At 33.8% G+C, this 22,041-nt stretch overlaps 3 protein-coding genes across 3 annotated transcripts; 2 read left to right on the top strand and 1 right to left on the bottom strand.

The window, feature by feature from the left end:
* Positions 1-638: 638 nt before the first annotated feature.
* Positions 639-10,330, bottom strand: LOC145630066 (cleavage and polyadenylation specificity factor subunit 2-like). The gene is made up of 18 exons (XM_081682302.1): positions 10,026-10,330; positions 8,572-8,740; positions 7,903-7,999; positions 7,400-7,526; positions 7,185-7,300; positions 6,683-6,777; positions 6,444-6,595; positions 6,128-6,185; positions 5,940-6,047; positions 4,379-4,628; positions 3,543-3,718; positions 3,243-3,335; positions 2,579-2,677; positions 2,257-2,388; positions 2,130-2,174; positions 1,190-1,357; positions 1,040-1,114; positions 639-942 (listed from the first exon to the last, which is right to left on the bottom strand). Exons 1-18 carry the CDS (start codon positions 10,172-10,174, stop codon positions 841-843), a joined length of 2,211 nt encoding a protein of 736 aa, XP_081538428.1. The 5' UTR covers positions 10,175-10,330; the 3' UTR covers positions 639-840.
* A 4,435-nt stretch (positions 10,331-14,765) lies between these two features.
* Positions 14,766-17,443, top strand: LOC145631515 ((+)-borneol dehydrogenase 2-like). The gene is made up of 2 exons (XM_081683615.1): positions 14,766-14,920; positions 16,522-17,443. Exons 1-2 carry the CDS (start codon positions 14,871-14,873, stop codon positions 17,318-17,320), a joined length of 849 nt encoding a protein of 282 aa, XP_081539741.1. The 5' UTR covers positions 14,766-14,870; the 3' UTR covers positions 17,321-17,443.
* A 1,215-nt stretch (positions 17,444-18,658) lies between these two features.
* On the top strand, positions 18,659-20,707 carry LOC145630065 (uncharacterized). Its single transcript, XM_081682301.1, has 5 exons — positions 18,659-18,815; positions 18,926-18,994; positions 19,759-19,846; positions 19,965-20,166; positions 20,324-20,707. Exons 1-5 carry the CDS (start codon positions 18,745-18,747, stop codon positions 20,440-20,442), a joined length of 549 nt encoding a protein of 182 aa, XP_081538427.1. The 5' UTR covers positions 18,659-18,744; the 3' UTR covers positions 20,443-20,707.
* The last annotated feature ends 1,334 nt before the right edge of the window (positions 20,708-22,041 follow it).

The following is a 22,041-nucleotide window of genomic DNA, read 5'->3' as shown; positions in this document are numbered from 1 at the left end:
ATATCACTTCTCATGGTTTTACAATTATTAGTGATCAACAAAATCTTGTGTAAGACTGTCAAAATCATTTCAATGTATATTTATTAAACATCAACTTTTACAATTTTTACATGTGTTGATAATTAAATTTTTTTAATAATTAAATACCATTGTCAAATATGTTTAAGAGTGAAACAAGTAAATGAACTACCTGTACTTTATAGTGAAACAAGTAAATAAAGTGATTTATAGCGAAACAAAAGAAATATATGACACCATACCATGCGTAACTTTGACATGGATTACAAACTTTTTAGTTTTTACCTATTAAAAATATATACTTAATCACCTAATCTAAAATTATATTGAGTAAAGCTTAAGCTTTAATTGGATCCAATAGTACATACTGAGCTATAATACTCTGAAAATTAAGATTATCAAGCAAACACATATGCTGTGTGTAGAAAAAAGTGCAGCTTTAAAAGGATGGGTATAAATTAAAAGGTTCCTGTGTACTTGTAGAAACTATACAAGCTTAACTAAGATTTACTTGAAACCTTGATCAATCAACTCAATTTCAATAACCTAAATAATTTCAACACCTTTTTAAAGTAATATACTTTTAGTAGTCTATATAGATGCCAAAATTGACCAACAAATTCGTTAAACTAGCTGTAATTACATGTCAAACACACCTTAGACTCTTAGAGCAAGGAATCTGAAATTTAACAGCTTGCTCTGTAATGCTCTGATACAAAATGATATTAGTTATAGTACACAGTAAAAGAAATTTGTTCCGCCAAAGGTAAGGAAATAAAAATAACTAGAGTAGAAGTTCCGACTAAGTGTACATTGGTAAATTTAGAGCAAATAGAATTGAGAATAAAGATAATCCCTAATCTTATAGTATTCCTCTGATAGAGGGCCTTCAATGACAATTTGCTGACTCCCGGCTACACCACCCTACATCATAGATTAAATGAAAAGAATCAGCTCACATGGTTTAATTATACACCCAGATGATACTAAAGCCATATTTGATTGGAAAATGAGTACTAACCTTTTGGGTAGGGTCTCCAACTTTACGCAAGGTGACAAACTCTCCACACCGCAAGGCTCCCCCAGAAAATTCTGCCTGAAAATTGAGTAGACTCTTGTAAGACTTACATGTCGATCAACATCCACGAAGTTAGTCATGAGAGATCATTACCTGGATGCCTTTACTAGCTAAAAACTGTTTGAAATCTGCCATTTTAATGTCACCAACCAGAACTGATTTGTGAGTTGGAGCTTGATTTGACAGAGGGAGCAATGAAAGCGTCCCACCTTCAGTTTGGCCAACTTCAGAATCAATCCAAGCAATTTCATAATCTCCAAGCTGCCAGATTTGGTTTAGGCACATAACAAGAGCAAAAGGACATATAGATGAATTAGAAAAATCAATGTTGATGCTAGTATTAGTAGTATACTTTTCCGTTAAACTTTAGTTGACAATTTGTTTTTAGGTTGCCAAGAATGCCAACACATAATTTCAAACATCAACATGTTCAACAATCAATAAGAAGAAAATATTAAAGTTTATTAATGGAAAATATACATTGAGGCAAATCTCACCCCAGGCAATAACGATCTCAATATTCAACCATGAAGTTGAAACTCCCATGGACGAGATCAACCATTGAGCTCCTACTTAATTCACATACTGGCATATATGCTACTTTCTAAATATAGTAATGTAAACTTCCAACTTGCTACTTGCCCATTTTAGATACTACCCCTAATGATACCTAGTAAAATCTTCAAGAAGATCATGTTGTACATGAGATGGGGATGTACAACTCTGATGGAAATCAAAACTTATGATATTCCAGCTCTATTCTTAAACAATGACAACAAATAATGGCCTACTATTCAGAAACAGAGGCAATAATAGATATTTGCTATAGCTAGACAACTTGATTGGGTCTGACACTACTTCAAGACACCAAGCCCTACATTCTGAACATACCAAAATAGAGAGGATAGATAATTGAGTTATGCATCATATCTTGAGATTTGGTGAAAAGATTATTAGTGGTCAAAGTAAAGTAAAAGCAGTTCATGCCCATCTCACAGTTTAACATCAATCACGTGATACTTCAATGACTTACTTTCTTGAACAGAACATTGCTCATCAACTTTTCCGAGAGTTGCACCTGCAGAGAGACCAGATGCTCAGATAAAAATGCAAACCTAAAACATAAAAATCTTTAAAAAACTACGTCCTGCAGTCTATACCTTGTAAGCGCAAAGATCAGAAGTGACATCAATTGTTTCTTCAATTTGAGGTGCATAAACATGTGGACAAACATTCTTAGAGCAATGTTGCTTCAAGTGCTCGGTAGCCTCAGCTGATCCATGCACCAAAACCTGAAAGAAAAAAAAAATAAAAGGGTTTATTTCAATTTCCAAAACAGAGGAATCTGGAGGAGGGAGGGGGGAGGAGGAACAAGTAATGCAAGCTATGTGCCATCATTCTAACATACACATCACATATGTATAGTTTGAGACATAATTAGAATGGAGATTTATAAGAAAAGGTAATAAAAATCATTCTTACAAGCTTTAAAGGAGCCACATGAGCAAGAATTGACTTAATTGATCGGCCATCAGAGCGGCCCTCAAAATCCATGTAGACCAATGAACACTTTACTTGCACCTGAAACATTACAAATAATATCAACATTAACTACAATTCTCACAGCACAGAGATCAGTGAAATATACACAGCCATTCACAAAGTACAAGTAACTTCTGCTATGGTTACGTTTGCATGCAATGTCCACTTTCCTCTCCGTTCTGACTCAGGTTGAGGGTCAAGAGTAGGCCAATAAATTTGCCTCTATATGGCCCCAAACTTCTTCAAAGAAAGCCAAAACATATACCAGTAACTATAGCAACAAAATGTCCCAATTATGGAAACATAGGCCAAAAGGTGAAATGCACAAGCACAACTGAAACAAACATAAGAGTTTGCACTGATATCAAATTAGATACATAATTAATTCAACCTTGAATACTTTGTTCAAAAGTGATTGGGTAAAAAGTATCCTGAATATAAGCACCTTATCAAGGTCTTACAACAATTATTATAAAGCTAACAAGATTAAAAATTATGCACCAGTAGGCGGAAAAGAAAATGTACAAAAGTTAGGTGTTGTCCACATTGAATGAATATACAAAAAACATTAGAGAGTAAGGGAGGAAAAATAAAAGAAACTTACGGTCAATTCAGTGGATACAACTTTGGAAGGAGTAGTATCAAGCATTAGGCCAGCGGAGCCTTCGTCAAGTTTTCCATTGAGATCTCCACCACCCTGCACAAAATACAAGCAGTGTGGCAAATTTATTATCAACTTAATATGATAAGATTCTTGCAGCTCACAGAAAGACAAAAAGGTAATTGGTCATCAGCTATGAATTTCTATAAGAACAACGATGCCACAAACAAATTTAGAACAAATCAGCAACCATTTGATACAACAAATAGATCCAATTACAGTACTTTGATTAGAAAACTCAACCTGTAAGAAATCCATATTATCTTCCTTGATCATATAATCATCAGGGTTGATGACTTCACCAAAATCATCCCATGGAGCAGAATTTTCAAAGAAGGGAAACATTGGGGCTACACTAGTTGAAGGTGAAACAAATCCATCGATCAAAATGTCCTTATGCCCACCAACAGATGTTCCACCTGAGAAAAGGTACAAGATAGAACCAAACCAACATTTAGCAATTGCATATTGTGAACACCCCCCCCCCCCCTCCCTCTCTCTCCCCCCAACAATTAGGCTGAGAAACATACACTGTGCATATTTTGTCACGGCAAATGTACTAATGAACATAGTAAATCTCAAAAGGAGGAGTGAGGGACAAAAGGCTTCATTTTTCAAGGAAAGGAAAAAATGAAAATGGCTTTAGGTATAGAATTATGTCCTTTCATATCTTTAAATATGTCGTAGTGCTATTACCTTCAATTCTTCAAACAACGTCAAAATTAAAAATAGAAACACAATCTTAAGGAAACAAGTATTAAAATAATATATTAATGCAGCGAGCATGTCAACAACACATGTGAGTCCAACAGATGACTGCAAGCGTAAGTGCATAACAGATAAAACATGCATAACCTTCCCCAAGAGCATGAATCAATAAGTTCGCCAAAATAGTTGATTGAAAAGGCCTGGCAATTTCAATGACATAGTCAGTGACCTCATTGAAATAAAGTGCTTTAGTAGAAGTTCCACAACATCACAGAACATGTTCACAGATTCACCATCAAAATTTCCTTATTGTATCCTCTCTGAGGAAATTGATAGTGTATCAGATGTCATCACAAAAAAAATTGACATACCTTCTGATGGGGCATGTATCTCACGAGAATCAGTCACCATTGGATCACCCAAATTAGGATCAGATCCATGTGATATTTTCACTTCTTCCTCTTTGATTTGACTGGCTTTTAAAGCTTCTTCCTTTTTCCGGTTTTGCTCTTCTTCATATGCTGCTAACTCCTCTCCTACCAAAGGCACTCTATTCGATAATGTGACTTTAACAGCTTTTGGAGGGGGGTCTGCCTGCAGCATTCGAGCTAATGTGCCGAACTGCATACAAAAAAAAAATATATCAGCATGCAGGGGCAGTCATCAGATAGATATTGTTACTCCGTATGTCTGAAACTATTCCGAATGCCAAACAAAAACAAGTCACAAATCAATATTTATATTTATATCTAAATTCTTGATCTAGAACATTAAAGGGAATCAAATATTTTAGGGGCCGTTTGGTAGGGGTTAATAAACAAAGGGAAAGGGAATGAACCAGCCTCATTCCCTTTGTTGCTGTTTGTTTATCACTTTTAATCATTCTCTTTACCCATTTTTATTTTTGAGTTTACCCAAAATCACTCTAAATTGATTCCCCACCCACCCCCCCCCCAAGACTTTTCCATTCCCTTTCCTTAGCCACCACCATGCCCACATCAGCCACCACCCTTCTACCCTACCCACAACGCACAGCCACCACTCAGCAACCTCGACGTCCCTCCACCGGCCATCGCCGACCCCCATCAACCTCGTCACCCCTCCCCCGCCACTCGCCGACCCCCGGAAATCTCGCAGCTCCCTCGAAAACCTTCCCCGACCCCTCGTCGGAACTCGTTGCCCTTGTTTGCACCTCTCCTACCCCTCGCCGGAGGTCATCGCACCTCCCCCATCCCTCCCCTTCCCCGAAAAATATCTCCACTCCCCGGAAAACCGTCCCCCATCAACAAGCGAAGTTTGAATTGAAGAAAAACGAGCAAAGTTCGATTGAAGAAAAACAAGCGAATTTTTTTTTTTTGTTCGATTCAGCGAAGTTAGAATTGAAAGAAAAACGTGAAATTGTTGGATTTCTTAATAGGGGTTTTCTGGGGTTTAGGGTTCTTATATGGGTTTTCTGGGGTTCGAATTGAAAGGGATTAGGAGAAGGTATTCCAGGGAGGGGAGGGATGGGGGAGGTGCGACGGGATCGGGAGGATTCCGACAAGGTGGTGAATGGACGGTGGGATGGCTGGAGGAGTGGGAAAGTGAATGAAAAGGGGTTGTGTGGTGGTGGTGCTGAGGTAGTGGTGATTCCCTTTGTTGTTATTTTAAAACAAACAACATATTACATGGAATGGTTTTTTATTCCATTCTCTTTTAATCCCTTTATTCATTCCATTCCATTTACCCCGTGTGAACCAAACGGCCCCTTATATTGGTTCATCATCACCAAACTCGCAAGGTAAAAGAGCTCAACCTAGAGCTTGCAAAAATTAAGAAAAAAAGTAAGAATACAAGGGTATTTGTTGGTTAAAAATGCTCAGCAAGAAATTTCAAGCAACTTCAGCTTTATTGTTTAGCAGTGTCATAATATCAGACAAAACAAAAGATTACCTGCCCTCTTTCTGTGAAAAGAACAAGATTCTTGGGATCAGTAGCCCACTCAGCAAATATGTCATGAGAGAAACCTGCTTCAAGACTGGCCATTGATGCCAAAACAATCTGCACAATGGGAACAATATATTAGATACAAAGTAAGAAAAGTGATAAACGAACATATAAAAACTTTTCATATAACCTACCTTTGGACCTTCAGGAACTTTCTCCAGTTCACTCTTATTGATCAAAAGCGAGACGTGCCTTCAAGTGTTTGTAGAAATGCCTAGTAAGCGATTATCCATACATAAATAATTTTTATTTTAACACAGGCCAACTACAGACTTGATTTTGAAAATAAAAGAAATCAGATATAGGCATATAGCAGTTAAAGAAAATCAGTACATCCTTGAAAAAAATTGTTATGCTTCATTAGCAAGATCATATACAAAAGAATTATATTGATGATGTCCATAAGAATATACAAATATGAGTAGCATAAAGGAAAGCAAAACTATATACCTCAGAAGAAAAGCATTATCACGTGTGTGTTCAAAGGACTTTGCTATTGAATCATTCATCCACTCTAAAAAACTTTTCACATAGTCTATTGTACTTGAGGAAACATATGTGAGAAAGAAGATTGGAAAAGTCAAATGGTGCTGTGCCCAGTGCTGCAATTTCCAATATGATCATAGGCATCAGTTGCTTTACGGATGACATCAATCAATATAGGAAAAGACTACAACACTTGGACATACCTGTTCCAGTATCAAAAGAAGTTCCAGTACTCGTCCGGCAGTATCGACAGGAAGTAATACCTTTCCATCAGCTCTGAGTGTTTTCACTATAGCATCTACACAAGTGAAGTGGGATAAGTAAGAAATTGTTTCAGCTGTATGCCATATTAGAATTATGATTTCGTTACATGCATGAGGGGATGTATAAAGACTGCATTGTTTAATAAAAAGTCTCAATGAAACTTAACAACATGCAGAGGAAGGAAGAGCGTATATATGATATAACATTCAGTAATGCCAAAAAAATCAAAATACACTGTTCTTTGTATGGTTAGGAGTTTGCAACTAGTTAATGAGGAAATATGTGGAAGCTTAGTAATTTGATTCACTAGCCTTGTCTATGGCAGTGCAATTCAATATGGCAGAAATATATATAAACTTCTATTTGTATGCATGTACATTATATCACATATATGCAAAAAGAAGTAAAGGGGGCAAAAGGGGGAGAAAGAAAGAAATCGACCTAAGAATTCATGATCCCTTTGGCGTCTTGGAGGTTGATTGTTCAATGCATTGTAAGCATCTGTTATCAGCACAGCTGGCCGGACAAATGATTCAAGAACTGTTCCATTTAAATGCCTGATATCCAGTTAAATAAGTCAATAGTCTAATTATAAGAAGATTCCACAATCACACAGTAAAACATATTCAGATGAAGCTCAGCGGTAGACAGCAAACCTTTCCTTGCGATGATTAAAGTCTACAGCATATATAACATCCTCCCCATCCTTGGTTATCTTCCACACGGTACCTCCAAGTAGATGTCCAGACACATGTGGAGCAATAACAATTCCTTCGCCTTTGTCTATAATGAATAGCGATATCAAAATCAAAACCAAATGAGCCATACAAGATTACATCTAAAAAATATATATAGATCATTTCCAACTCATTCATTCTGATTCATCATTGACTTGGACAACTAGATAGTTTGAACCCATATATAATAACAAGTAGAAAGCCAACAATGAGCCAAAAGCTATAATAGTTTATCAAAAAGAAAATTTAACCGAGGAAATATAGGTGAATCAGATTTTCATAACCAGTTTGCCACCAACATCATATTCACATATGCCAAGTTCACTAGTACATTCTCAGGAAATTATCTCCAACTTCACTAATTTATTATCATAAATTTCTCTCCTTTGTGATGTAAAAAGATGCAATGATATGGCACTAACCAGACAGATGATGATTCTGGGAATAAGTCAGTCGTGTCACATTCTGGAAAGCAGCATCAATGTCATCCAGTGTAAACAAGTCAAAATCTGACACTTGCTGCAAATAGATCAAGAAAAAATAGCAATTTCACATTGGATAAAGATTGCAAAATCTAGAAAGCAGATATCACACTAACAGCACGTTGATCTGTTTTTAGTCAAAGTTTCAACAAGAAACCTAAGGTGTACTATTGTAGTTTCATCAAAAACACTAATCATTCTCTTACTCCACTTATCACCTACAGCCTTCTATCAACACCAAGTAAATCTGAAGCATAGGCAAAGATGGATGCTAGCTCTAGGAAGTCATTTTAAAAAAAAAAAAATAAATAAATAAATAAATAAATAAATAAAATAAATAAATAAATTAATTAAAAAAAAAAAAAAAAAAAAAAAAAAAAAAAAAAAAACAGTATTTGCTAAAGTTTGGTCATAATGCCGAATTTTTTTCATCATTCAATCGCATAAAATTAGATCAGTCAATAGTATGGAAACTCATAACAGCGGTTCCTTAGAACACACAAGCTCAATTTGCTCAGCCTTAACATTGATCAAATATGTACAGCTTTTAAGAGATTGAAAGAGCGAATGAGAGATATAGAGCATACAAATCTCAAAGAGTTAAATTACCTTGCGTGAAAGATAGTGATCATACATAGTCAGAAGACCTAGTCTGTAGACTGGCTCTGTTGCATAAACTGGTGCGGAGAGCCCAAACTGCTTCATTGCATATGGCAAAGCACCAAGATGAAGTGTATCAGGGTATGATAGAAGAACAGCATCTACAGTAGAAGCTACCCTGCATTACACACAGGAATAATAAATTTGGTGAATGGATGCTCTACTGTTCTGTCTGTGATCAATATCACGTGACGAAAATAATTATTTTGCCTAGTTATGAGCCTCTACTAACCAGATTCTCCCCCTTCCCTCAACCCAAGATCTCACACCCAAAAAAAAGGAGGAAAAAATAATTACTCGTATTTTGCAAGAATTGCAACAGATGTATAGTAGGAAAAGAAAAGCATCCATAATGACATGATGATGCATTTAGCCACAACAAGTATCATTCATTCATTCACACAATCCTGCAGATGCTAAGTTAATCCCTTGGCAGATCTCAACTCGGCTGAATATATTTTACTCATGCTTAAATCAGATCCATAATAATTATTAATGCCCGGATGCTCAACTACGTCTTTTAAGTTAAATCCAGAGCTATTATCAAGCTCAAGCCTAGTAAAAGGAGGGTTATAAGCTTGTAAACAATAAGAGCATGGTCAAGAGGCTTTGCTGAAAAACAATCCGCTACATTATAGCCATATCTACCCCCTCACAATTAAGGCTAAGTGTAAATCCCCAAAGTACTCTATACTCCATAATTAAATCCTTAAGCATCTTAATTGCCCAATCACAGTCTCTAAAATTATTGATCGAAAGCAATCACTTCATTTAGCATCCCAAAATAAATTATACCAAGTGCTTTTATCTGTGTAGAGGGACTCATAGCTTCATAGTTCATACCAATGTGCTCCAAACAAAAATGTCAATACCCAACGTTTCATAATCACCAAGGTCATCTCCAAATACCAAACATAAAAACTACCCGCGATTCAATATAACATATACATTTCAAAGGAACAATATTAACATATAAACCCCAGAACCCACAAAACATAAACCTTTTATACATTTAGACGAAAGAATGACCCTTTATCGAATCGATTTCCTGATCGAATACGAGAATTACATTAATCCATTTTCTCACTCCAAATTATAGCACAAATTAAATTTCTCCATCTAGCTCAACCCCACTAACACCAAGACCTTACAGCAAGCAAAACAGCATTAAAACCGTTTTAAATACCCTAAATTAAACCATTTTTACATGGGTTAAGTAAATTCAACTCAATTCACAAGCAAAATTAATTTCTGAAACTAATTAAGGATACAGAAACCAATCATTTAAAAACAAAAACACAATACAGTATCATGTAACTATTTCTTGACTACAAAATTGACATAGATAGAAATTACAATATAAAATGAAGCAAAATTGAAAGGAAAGAAGAGGGATACAAAACCTAGAGAGGGGTAGAAGTAGGGAGGGGTCAAAATGGTCATTCCAACCGCAATCAATGAGGAAGTTGAAGCCATCAATGGAGACCAAATACGAAAGTGGGTTCTCGTTGTAAACACCGCACAAAGGTGTTACCTGAACAGATGTCCCCATTATTCTCTCTCCTCTTTGGTGAAGAAGACTGTGTTTGTGTTTAAAGGGAGAAGAATTGGAGAGAGGAGCGAGGGAAGTTTTTGCGTTTTCAGAATTCAGAACAAGGGAACAAGGGGATTTCAGAGGGTTTTAGCAAGAGAACTTCCAACGACGTCGTTTTGATTTTTTTTTTTTTTTTTTTTTTTGGGTTTTTCTAAGCTATGTCCTCCAAGTTTTTCGGTTTCTAAGTTGTACACTTGTACCCATGCTTTATCAAAATTACAGTATAAGTTGTACCCTCCAGCTCACGATATTTTATCAATAATACCTTTTAAAATCCATATCCGTTAACGAAAGTTAAGTTATTTTATCAACAATGGTATTGTGGCGTTATTAATGTAACACATGTCCCGTTCTAATTAGTTTAACACTTTAAAAAAAAATTGAAAATTTGAAAATAAGATAATAAAAAAAAAAGGTTATTGTTAACGTTAAAGGTTATTGTTAATAAAAATTAGCGAAGTTGAGACGTTTGAAAAAGGATGGGCACAGTTTAGAAACCGAAGAAGTTTGGGAGCATAACTTAGAAAAACCCTTTTTTTTATTCCCCGAAAAATATGACAATTGAAATTAAATCAGTAATTTTAAAGAATAAATATTATATCTATAACTATAACTAAAGTAGAAACCGCTGACGTCATTTTTCCCCAAACCTGGACACGTGGCAACTTATTATAAAAAGTTTTCCCGCCCAAAACTGTCTTGCATGCTATGAAAATATTATATAATAAAAAATAAAAGAAATTATTATCACTTGATAACTCTTGATACAGATTATTAATAATAAACTACTTTTCCTAAAATTGAGGGGTACATGATGTTCTTTATCTTGATACACATTAATTATCATTATTATTTTTATACCTATAAAAAAAATAAAAAATAAAAACTTAATCTATAATAATAAGCTACTTTTCCTAAAATTGAGGTGCACATGATATTCTTTATCCTGAGCACAGGTACTAATCTTATCAGATTGAGTATAGTTCTCAACATCATAATTTAAAATTTAAAACTTAAATCAATTAATTTTATCAACATCATAATTTAAAATTTAAATCAATTAATTTTTACTATAAATAGATGGGCATCTTACGAAATCATAACTTATCCATTTAATGAAAATACGTATTACCTCTGTTTCGCAAACATAAGTATGCATCTCTTCTATTCTTTATTTTCTTAATTAAATGAAAATAAATTCCTTTTATCATACACTTGATTTTTTTTAAAAAAAAAAAAAAAAAAAAAAAAAAAAAAAAAAAAAAAAAAAAAACTTTTACGGAGTATCTACCATTACTTACATTGTTTACATTTGATTTTGCAAGGTTGACAATCAAGTATTAACATGGCAGAAGTAACCAATTACGTGGAAGAAATTACACCACTGATGGGGATCATGACTATTAAAATAAGAATTGTACGGTTGTGGAAACCTTCAAGTTTTGAAAATCCAAATAAAGATGGCAGTATTGAAATGGTGTTTTTAGATGAAAAGGTAACCAAATATCTAATACTAAATAACTCATACATCATGTTTTTAATATACTCTAATCATCTTATCCGATTTTTTGTTTGCATGTATAGGGTGGTAGAATTCAAGCTACAGTTAAGAAGTCTTTGATTAGAAAATTTTCAGAAATGCTTGCAGAAGGCCAGTTACGTATCATTAGTAATTTTGGTGTTGGGGAAAATACTGGAGATTTTAGGGCAACACATCATCTCTACAAGATTAATTTTTTCTACTCAACAATTGTTAATGTTTGTGAAGAAAACTTATCCATCCCTATACATGTGTTTAACTTAGTATCATTTGATGATATATTATCAAAAAAATTGGATGATAAGTTCCTGATAGGTAAGCTACTCAGCTATATATATAACTCAATCTATTTACTAATATTTAAAATATTCTATATACTATGAATATACTAGTATTATAAAATCAATTTTATAATCATGGGATTTTTTTATTGATAGACATTATTGCTCAAGTTGTGGTAGTTGGTTCCATTGAAACTATTGAACGAAATGGAAAGGAAACTAAGAGGCTTACTATAGAATTGAATGATATAAGGTATATTTTCTTGACTTTGACACTTAATATATTCTATCAAACTACATTTTTTGACGATTTATATAACATGTATGATTTCATGAATATTGCAGGGCTACAAAACTGACATGCACTTTATGGGATCAATATGCAGAAGATGTCTTCAACTTTTTTGAAAATAATGATCCAATGCTTGCTATTCTTATCCTCCAATTTGGAAAAATTAAGGAATGGAGAGGTATCGAAAAAATATTCAATTATTATTCACAAAATGATTACATATATAATTATCTAAATAAACTTATGTCATGTGGTAATTCATAGGTGAAATGATGTTGTCAAACACATTATTTTCTACACGAATATTTTTAAACGCGGATGACATTGATGATGTTGCTTTATTCAAACAAAGGTTAGTTCATGCATAAAGTTATCATATGATGCTTCCCTTTACTATTTTTAATTAGATATAGTCCAATATTGGCTTTCGTTAATGTAATTTGTATTCTTTCAGACTTGGCCAAAATGCAGAGAATGCTTCTGTTCGTAGGCTCACACAACCTACCCAAAGCTCAATCTCTATGAGTGATGAATTTCTTCAATTGCATGACAGAAAAACATTAGATGAGATACCTGAAATTGACAAACCAATATACTGTATTGCATTGGCCACAATTGTAAGTCTCCAATTGGAACATGGATGGTGTTATTTAGCATGCAAAAAATGCAACAAGAAAGTAACTGAAGACGATGAAAAAATATTAGACAATGATGGTGAAAAGTCAGCCACTACTTTCTTCTGCAAAAAATGCAACAAATCGATTGTTGCTGAAGATGTAATTCCAAGGTTGGTATATATGTATATAGATATATTACACAATATAATTATTCATTTCAATTTATCAATGATGGAATTTGATATAATAATAACCTCATACAAATTTTAAACCAGGTTCAAAGTTCAAATCCGAGTAATTGATGATATATCTGAAATTTCATTGTTCGTATCACTATATCTAATTTTGAATTAAGATTGTTTATTGTTCTACCATGATCATATCATTTGACTCAAGAAGGATAAACTTTTAGGAAGTTGGTTTTATTTTGTTTGGGGTCTTTTTTTTTTTTTTTTAAGTGTTTATTTTTTATTTTATTTGGTAGAAGATATGTCAGAACTCAGAATAATGGTAAATGGGTTTGCTTTTCCTAATTTACTTGGTGGGAGTTGCATCTTAATTCTTTTTCCTTTATTTTACTACCTAGAGTTACATCTTGATTTTTTTTCCTTTATTTTACTTAGAGGTTGCATCTTAATTCTTTTAGTAATATTTTTATAGTAATTTATTAACCAACAATTTTTTTTTTTTATTATTAATGTTTAGAGATATATAAGAACCGGTGATTAAAAAAAAAAAAAAAACAATGTTATGATCCCTTAAATCGAAAATGAAGTTTTAATCACGCCTCACTCTCACAATTAATTTAATTACATGTTAGATATAAAATGTTTAACCGTGCATCGCACGGGTACTAATCTAGTAATAGATTATTAGTATAGAAAATAATTTCAGTTTAGTAAAAATAATTTCAGTTCAACAAAAATAATTTCATTTTAATAAAAATAAGTTAAGTTCGAGCAAAATAAGGTGAATAAAATGGGGCCTAAGATCACTTATAGTTAAACTAATGAGACTCTTAATGGTCGCACGTCGGTTAAACAAATGGATCAAGTCTATCTCAATAGTGAAAGTTAAAACCTTTCATTGAGCAAACTTTCACTATAACCTGGATTCAAACTTTCACTTTAGTCTAACTCATGGTTCTTTCTATTCACCTTATTTACATTTTTATTAGAGCTTATTGACAAATGTATATTTTAGTTGTAAATAGGGTTTTTGTAGCTAGTATATGAGAACCCACATAAAACAAGTAAATTAAAATGAAAGGAGAAACTTCATACAAGATACAGAGTACTTCTTTCGCTACAACAGGTGAGTTCGTCTCATTGTCTCAACATAGTTTTCGACCATCAACTTGTTATATTAAATTTGTTCTCTTCAGCTTAATTTCAGTTTAGTTCGACTCCAATCTGTTCATTTTAATTCTTAATTCTTTTATAAAACATTCAGTTTAGTTCAACTCCAATCAGTATAGTTATTAAAACAGACTCTTAATAATAGTAATCAAACAAGAATCTCCACATTAACATATTTAGCAGTCAAAATAAGCCACTTATTTCAAAAATAATATGGAGTACTATGTGACAATTAAACGGGTAACACACTACCACAGGCCCAAAGATGTAAGTACCATCCAGTCTTTGTACACAATAACAACTCTTACTAAGTTTTGTTGAACAGTTAACTAACAATTGAGTACAATTTGCAATATGCATCCAGAAAAGTAGCTTTCAATTAAAAAAAAAAAATGAATGAAGATAAATAAAAACACCAAATAACCCACCCACATCGGCCACATGTACAACATGCTGTCATGTGTTTTATCTTTTTGTTTTTTCGTGTAATAAATGCTGCTTACTCTGCTCCAAACTCTAAACACTTGCATATTCCAACTCAAAACACACAATTTACAGAATAATCAATGGAAACTTCAAACACCAACTCTGTCACTTCTCAATCTCCATTTCAAAGGTTTGTTCTTTATCAATTACTATGCTTTTTTTTTTTTTTTTTTTTTTTTTTTATATATATAGTTTTTGTTACCTTTATTTTATCACTTTTTCTGTTTATTTATTTTGCTAATTTGCTTGATTTGATCTGGGTTTGTTGATTGGATTTTGAATGTTATATCTACTTGTTTCTAATGCTCAATTTTTTCTGGGTTCTTAATCTTAATTCATTTGATTCCTTTTATGCTGGTTTTGATTGTTAGAAGAATTTCACTTTAATTAATAAAGTTACTATATTAATTAAGGTGGAATATATTTGCAGTTGGAATAGTGGGCCAGATAATTCACAATGTTAGGTGGAGTGATGTTTGCTAAAAAGTAACATCATCGGATAATAGTATGCTTTTGATTAATCTTTAATTTAAACTAGAATTCAATCCAAAATAAAAATAGGCCGGGTTGGACCAAATTCGGGCTTTGTAATCAGTGTTTAAAGGATTGGATGATTCTTGTATTCTTGTTTGTTCTTGTTAGTGTTAACTAAATTGTATCAAATTGGGTTTATGATCATATAATTGAAAACATATACTAAGATATTCTGCTCCTTCCTTCCAAAATTAATAGTCATGTTCATAGTGTAATTTGATCCACGAGTAGTAATGTGATATATCCACAGGAAGTATATAAATATATACCCGTACAAGTAAGGGCCTGTTCTCATACGTTTATTTTCAGTTCAGTTCAACTGATTTCAGTCTATTAGAACTTGCCCTAAGTCATTTTTAATGGTTATTATAACTAGTTAGCTACATGATAGAGAAATGACTTGTAATAAGTAACTATCCTCAGCTTTAGTTAATTGTGGATCCTGTCTATTAAGCCATGTGAAATGATTTATGAGAAGTGACTTACATTATTCGAATATTGGATTGAGGTTTTATGGGAAACACCCTCCTTATAATATTGCAAGGGAAAGGCTACGTACGTACATCTGGTCCCCTTTAACTCAGCCAGGACTGGAACTTCTTTAGAAGTATTCGGGGTAATATTGTAGACTTTGTAGTAAATAATCGTTGAGAAGCTGTCTAGTGTGATTTAATTCTACATTTTCAGGATTTTACATGAGATCTACATTCTGATGAGTTAACTGTGAATAGTCTTCAGTGACAGGGCTGTTTATATATTTCGGCTATGCAGGCTGCAGATGACTTTTAGATGATACTCCGTATTATATCCATTAGTTTCACTAACATGTTGCAGGGGTCAGTTAGATGTGCTTCATGTCCTGCTACTGCTTGTGATGTGTTATAACATTTTAGCATTTATGTAGTGGTAGCTACAAAGTGAAGCAGCATACTCGTATTAGAGTAAGAATGACGATCATTGTTTCCACCAACTAGCAGCAAGCCTTGGTAATGACGAGTATAATATTCTTGTAACACGTAGCATGTCATAATGTGTAGGACTTTTTATTTGCTTACCAAATATTGGTTATTACTCGAGTTTAAAGTATGTGAAACAGAAAAGATATAGTACCTTAGAAAATCTGATCTTGACATGGTTGTATAATACTAGTATATTTTAACTGTTTCATACTATGTCACTCTTGTGTTTGATCTCCAGGTTATCAGGAAAAGTGGCCTTGGTAACCGGAGGAGCCAATGGAATAGGAGAGAGCATTGTGCGTTTATTCCACAATAATGGTGCAAAAGTATGTTTTGTAGATATAAATGATGATGATGGCCAACGCCTCTTTAATTCCCTTGGTGGTGACTCGAACATCTGTTTTACCCACTGTGATGTTAGTAAAGAAGATGATGTCCGGCATGCTGTTGACTTTACAGTTGAAAAGTTTGGCGCTCTTGATATTATAGTGAACAATGCAGGGATTTCAGGTCCTCCTAGCAGTGACATTCGTAATGTAGACCTATCTGATTTTGAGAGGACATTCGACATAAATGTGAAGGGTGTCTTTCTAGGGATGAAGCATGCTGCTCGAGTAATGATCCCATCTAAAAAAGGGTCCATTATTTCAATCTCTAGTGTTTCAAGCGTTTTGGCAGGTTGTGGTCCACATGCATACACAGGGTCTAAACATGCTGTTTTGGGACTAACAAAGAGTGTGGCAGCTGAACTAGGACTGCATGGGATACGTGTTAACTGTGTTTCTCCCTATGCGATTCCTACAAACTTGTCCGTGGCTCATTTGCCTGAGGATGAGAGGACTGAAGATGTTTTTGCTGGTGTCCGTGCCTTCAGTGCAAAAAACGCCAATCTGCATGGGGTGGAGCTAACAGTTGATGATGTTGCTAATTGCGTGCTATTTTTGGCAAGCGACGAGGCAAAGTATATAAGTGGGGATAATCTTGTGGTTGATGGAGGGTTCACAGTCGTGAATCACTCCTTTAAAGTTTTCAGATGATTTATTGGATTAGTATATGAATTGATGATTCAAATAGTGATTATGAAATTGGAGTAATTGTATTTTGAGTTTCCAACCTCTGTTTAAATGCTTTAATTTATGTCGATCATGAAACATTGCTTATATTGGACTATTGGAGTGATGCACAATTATAGAGCTTGGTCTTGTAATTGATTGTAATTCAATTGAAATTTGAAGTCCATGTATCATTGTTGGGTTTCAGATACTGGTGCTTCTAATGAAATAATGAATAGAGTGTACAGTTCCTTATCACTATTCACACACCTCTCTTTGATCGTGCTTTGTGATTTATACGTAATGAAAAATATAATCATGTGGGATCTTGTTAGATTTGTCGTGGGATACATTTTCAAAATGTCAACTTTTTATAACTTTTGTTTTTCGGTAATTAAAGATATTAAGGATTGAAGTTGTGCATTGACAAACGTGACTAAAGAAACGTATTAACTAAAAAGAAACTTGAAATGTATGCCCAAATCACTCATCGATCGGTGTAATTAATATTTATTTTTAATTTTTGTTAGCTTATACAACGTCTCGTGACACTCGTAAGTTATTGCCAATAAAAAATACGGAGTACGAAGTATATATACTCCGTACTCCGTGGTTATAGATTACAATCACTTTTGTATACACCCGGTTTTCAGTAATTTAGGGTTCGTTCTCATTGACTGAACTTAGCTGAACTAAACTGAACTGAACTGAATATTTTATAAGAGAAGGAAATTAGGAGTTGAGCTGAATTGAACTGAACTGAACTATACTGAACTGAATTTCAGAACAGGGCCTTACTGTACATCGAATTCACTTTTGTCAAATTTAGTGTCACTTTTGTCAATTTTAGTATCACTTTTGTCAAATTTATCAATGAAGCATATATAACTCTTATATATGTCAGAGTAACTTTTGTGCGTTTTAGTGTAACTTTTGCGCCTTTTATTGTCACTTTATAACGAATGTTCAGTAATTTATTGAACATCCATTTTATTTAAAAGTTTGTGTACATTTGATGGCATAATGAAAGGTTGACAAATAGTCCAGCCCAATTTCGGAGCCCATATTGTAAGAACTAAGAAATACTGGTACAACCGTACAAGGCACCACGAACCGACTTACGGACATTATATTTAGTTATTTACCGTATGTATTGTATTATTCAGGATATCTGGAAGGTTTTTTTTTTTTTATTGAGGGAAATCTGGAAGATTAGTTAGGGTTAGAACTTGGAAAGGAATTTTGGGTATGTCGATTTTCTTCAAATTGTTTCTTTGAATTCTCTTCAATTTTCAGTATCTCAATTGAATGGTGTGTGTTATTTTGATTTACGTTTTAGGGTTTTTGATTTTGAATTAACTGTTGATCAATCTCTCTCTTCCTACAACATAATCAAGGAGACGCTGAGAATGAAGAGAGCTTCTGCACTTTCTGATTTGCAGGAAACAACTAAGAAATTCAAATCTTTGAATGAACAAGAGTAATTTATTTTCCTGCTTTTTAATTTTGGAAAAATTTAGAACCATATATATATATATATGAATTTGTCAATTAGATGATTAACACATTGAAATTGGTTACAATTGTCAGAAATTCTGAGGACGACTACGATGCGTGGGAAGGTCCCCAGTCTCCAATTAGAGGGGAAATTGAATACACGTAGGTTTTCTGACCCGCAACTCCTTATTTGTTTTGTTGTTGTTTGATTTTGAAGAATTTCAATTGAGATAGAGAGAATTTAGGGTTTGGATGTTTATGAATTTAGAGAGAATTTATTAACAAATTGAGCAATTAATATGGTATCAATTGATGTATTCATCTTCTGTGCTGCAGTAATTTTGGGAATTCATAGTGCGCCATACTTGTCTCTATTTTAACATCTAACCCTCTTTGTTATGAGAAATCTTGCAAATTGTTTAGTTTAGACTGAATTCATTATTGACTGTAACACAGACAATTAGTTATCCTTATTGGTTATGTTATCCAGCTCTTCATAATAATTTTGCTAGCATTCTAGTTGTGTTTTTTTGCATTTCACCATTCCGCCTTACCAAGAGCAAGAACCGACCTTATAACTTGTAATTAGCTATCCTCAATCTTTTTTATACACGAACACACCCCCCGACCATTGTAGTTGTTTGGCTATTCATTTCACCATTCTGCCTTGTCACAAGCATTGATGTGCAAGTACAATATGTGGGTTTTTTTTGGACTTGTACCTTTTTTTTCAATAACACAAATACTCAATCGACCTTGTAACTTGTAAATAGCTCCCTTTTCCCATATAAAATTAGATATAATGAAGAAGATTTATTGTTTAACTTTTTTTTTTTAATAATTTTGGAAACTAATGTTTAACTTGCGGAGTTGGATGCCACATATTAATACTTCTGCTCCTTTGTGTTCTTTCAAAAAAAAAAAAGTTATCCAAAAAGAGACTTCACAGAGGAGCTTAAACGTCAAAATGTTGAGGCTGCTGAACATGCTTTGGAATTCTACAATAAGAAATACGTATGTACTTGTATACTTTATTTACCAGAAGTATATTCTTTCTCTTTCTTTTCTGCTTCAAGTCATGTTACTGTACGTACACTCTTTAATTTCTGCACTTGCATTTTGTAATCTGCAGCGGAAAAACTATCAGCTTGTAGATGCCTTGGCTAGCAATGCCATGTTATACGATAGAATTTGGATCCACTGCAACTTCACTGCTAAGGAATTAAGGACTTCTGATGGCGATGAGGATTCTCCAACCAAGCTCTTCTTTGCCGAGCTTCGTGGTATCAAAGATCCACCGTATAATTTAGTAACTAATTGTCGAATCTTAAAAGGTATAAAAAGACCCTAGCCTCCTGCTACATTGCTTCTTGTAAGTTGTTTCTAGTATGTGTGCTCTTTTAAGTAAGCCTCGCAAATAATTTATTGACAATCACAACTTCAGAATTTCTACCCTCAATTATTTACAGCCTGTTTTTGCTCCTCAAACAGGTAGTGAATTCGCTGGATGTTCGTCATGCGAAACCATTAAGCATCCATCCCATGGATTTCTTTCTGAACGTATCTTTCGTCTCAGCTCTTTACGTCCTCGCCCGGGTCGTGCTCGCTGAATTCTGCAGTCTCAACAATTGCTGCTTGTAATTGGCTTATGTAAATCTGATTCAACTGTCATGTTCTAAAATTATGTAGACATTGGTTGCATATTCTGACGTAATGTTTATGATCTCTAATGTCTTCTCAAAAGTTAAATGCTGGGAATTCAGTTTATTCCAATGGATTTTTTTTAAATAAGTATTTTATAATTCCTTGATTCCTATTGTACCATTTATGTATTCCCTCCTTCCCCAAGTAAAGAAAACTTTACATTTTGGTTTTTGTTTTTCCTCCATCCATCCCCAAGCGTGGCACCTTGTTCGTGCAAAGGAGTCTATGTTGAGGAAGGTAATGAAGGCCAAATATAACCGTGATTTCCTTGATGCTTCTCAGTCACCTAATTGTAGCTCTTCAGTCCTCATGGAGGAGTATATGGGGATCTTAATCTTTGATAGATGGAAGGGATAATTTGAAGAGCGGGGATTGGGTTCAACATCAACATATGGCACGACCCAAATGACCCATAAATTAAAAAAATAAATAAATAAAAGTCAATGTTCTTAAGTGTTTAATAATCAAACATTATGCAGAATTTCAGAAACCATGAATTACAAGGATAATAGTGGACTTAATGAAGAATTAATTCAACAATTTCATTGATAAGAGGTAATCTATCTCTTTCCATACAACAGGCGGTGTTTCTAAGAAGCTAAAACAGAAGCATTACTCAGTGCCAAAAGTATCTTTACATTTACCAAGCCCTTAATCTGAATAATCGTATATACTCTGAAATGGATTCAAGTACTCGTAATCATACTTCAACTGAATGAAGTTTTTCATTCAAATTTGGTAGTGAACCTTCCCACAGCTCTAGCAGCTCATTTCTGAGCCAAGAGATTACAATTATAGGACCTAATGTTGAAGGGACCTGCATCAACAAAAAAAGAGAATTTCAAATCAGAATCGAGTGCTAGTAAAAAGGCACATACATCGTATAAGTTGCCTTGAAGTATATACCCTAAAGTTGAAAAGTTTTCAACTTAGCGTCAGCAACAACCACTACTACTACACTCTTGAATCTTCAAAAGTGATTTCACTGAATTGTGATAACTACCACATCTGTATATTCCTAGGTAAAGAGGAAATATGCAAAAGAGCAGTTTCATACTTTGACAGCATAATGTCAAGAAATATTTCAATCCATCGCAGCCTCATTTTGACATTATAAGGTTGAGGAACCTCTCCCCACACCCACAGCCTTCTCTCTTCGGGAGAAGATGATTATTTTAATTTCTAATGAATGCCAAACTACTTATCAAATTTTCTAATTCCTATAGAGAGACTACAATGTGCAAGTTCGCAACCATACATATATCACCCTTAAGCATACCAAATCAGCAAATAGAATATTTTTGATACAGTGATGTAATGACGTAATGTAATATTGTAACGTATAGGAACTCCATAATTAATTAATATAATAAGCTAAATAAAACATCACATAATCAGAAACATGAATCAATAAACCTATAATAACAAGTTACCAGCCAGATAAACATCTCTTTCTAATAAGTACAATCACATCAAGCATATTAATGATGCACTAATGGAACCAT

This window comes from Chenopodium album, chromosome 5, assembly GCF_948465745.1.
Source record: "Chenopodium album chromosome 5, dcCheAlbu1.1, whole genome shotgun sequence".
Lineage (NCBI taxonomy): Eukaryota > Viridiplantae > Streptophyta > Magnoliopsida > Caryophyllales > Amaranthaceae > Chenopodium > Chenopodium album.
Note: the sequence above shows the minus strand (reverse complement) of the source record. Positions and strands in the feature narration are given on the sequence as shown.

What these genes read in the sequence shown, in the direction of transcription:
- LOC145630066 (XM_081682302.1), bottom strand. Translation starts at nt 10,174, where the DNA reads ATGGGGACATCTGTTCAGGTAACACCTTTGTGCGGTGTTTACAACGAG. An exon ending in ATCACTATCTTTCACGCAAG is followed by an intron (nt 8,000 to 8,571) that starts GTAATTTAACTC and finishes ATCTATTTGCAG; the next exon opens with CAAGTGTCAGATTTTGACTT. An exon ending in ATAATATGGATTTCTTACAG is followed by an intron (nt 3,336 to 3,542) that starts GTTGAGTTTTCT and finishes TATTTTGTGCAG; the next exon opens with GGTGGTGGAGATCTCAATGG.
- LOC145631515 (XM_081683615.1), top strand. Translation starts at nt 14,871, where the DNA reads ATGGAAACTTCAAACACCAACTCTGTCACTTCTCAATCTCCATTTCAA. An exon ending in TCTCAATCTCCATTTCAAAG is followed by an intron (nt 14,921 to 16,521) that starts GTTTGTTCTTTA and finishes TTTGATCTCCAG; the next exon opens with GTTATCAGGAAAAGTGGCCT.
- LOC145630065 (XM_081682301.1), top strand. Translation starts at nt 18,745, where the DNA reads ATGAAGAGAGCTTCTGCACTTTCTGATTTGCAGGAAACAACTAAGAAA. An exon ending in AAATCTTTGAATGAACAAGA is followed by an intron (nt 18,816 to 18,925) that starts GTAATTTATTTT and finishes TACAATTGTCAG; the next exon opens with AAATTCTGAGGACGACTACG. An exon ending in AATTCTACAATAAGAAATAC is followed by an intron (nt 19,847 to 19,964) that starts GTATGTACTTGT and finishes TGTAATCTGCAG; the next exon opens with CGGAAAAACTATCAGCTTGT.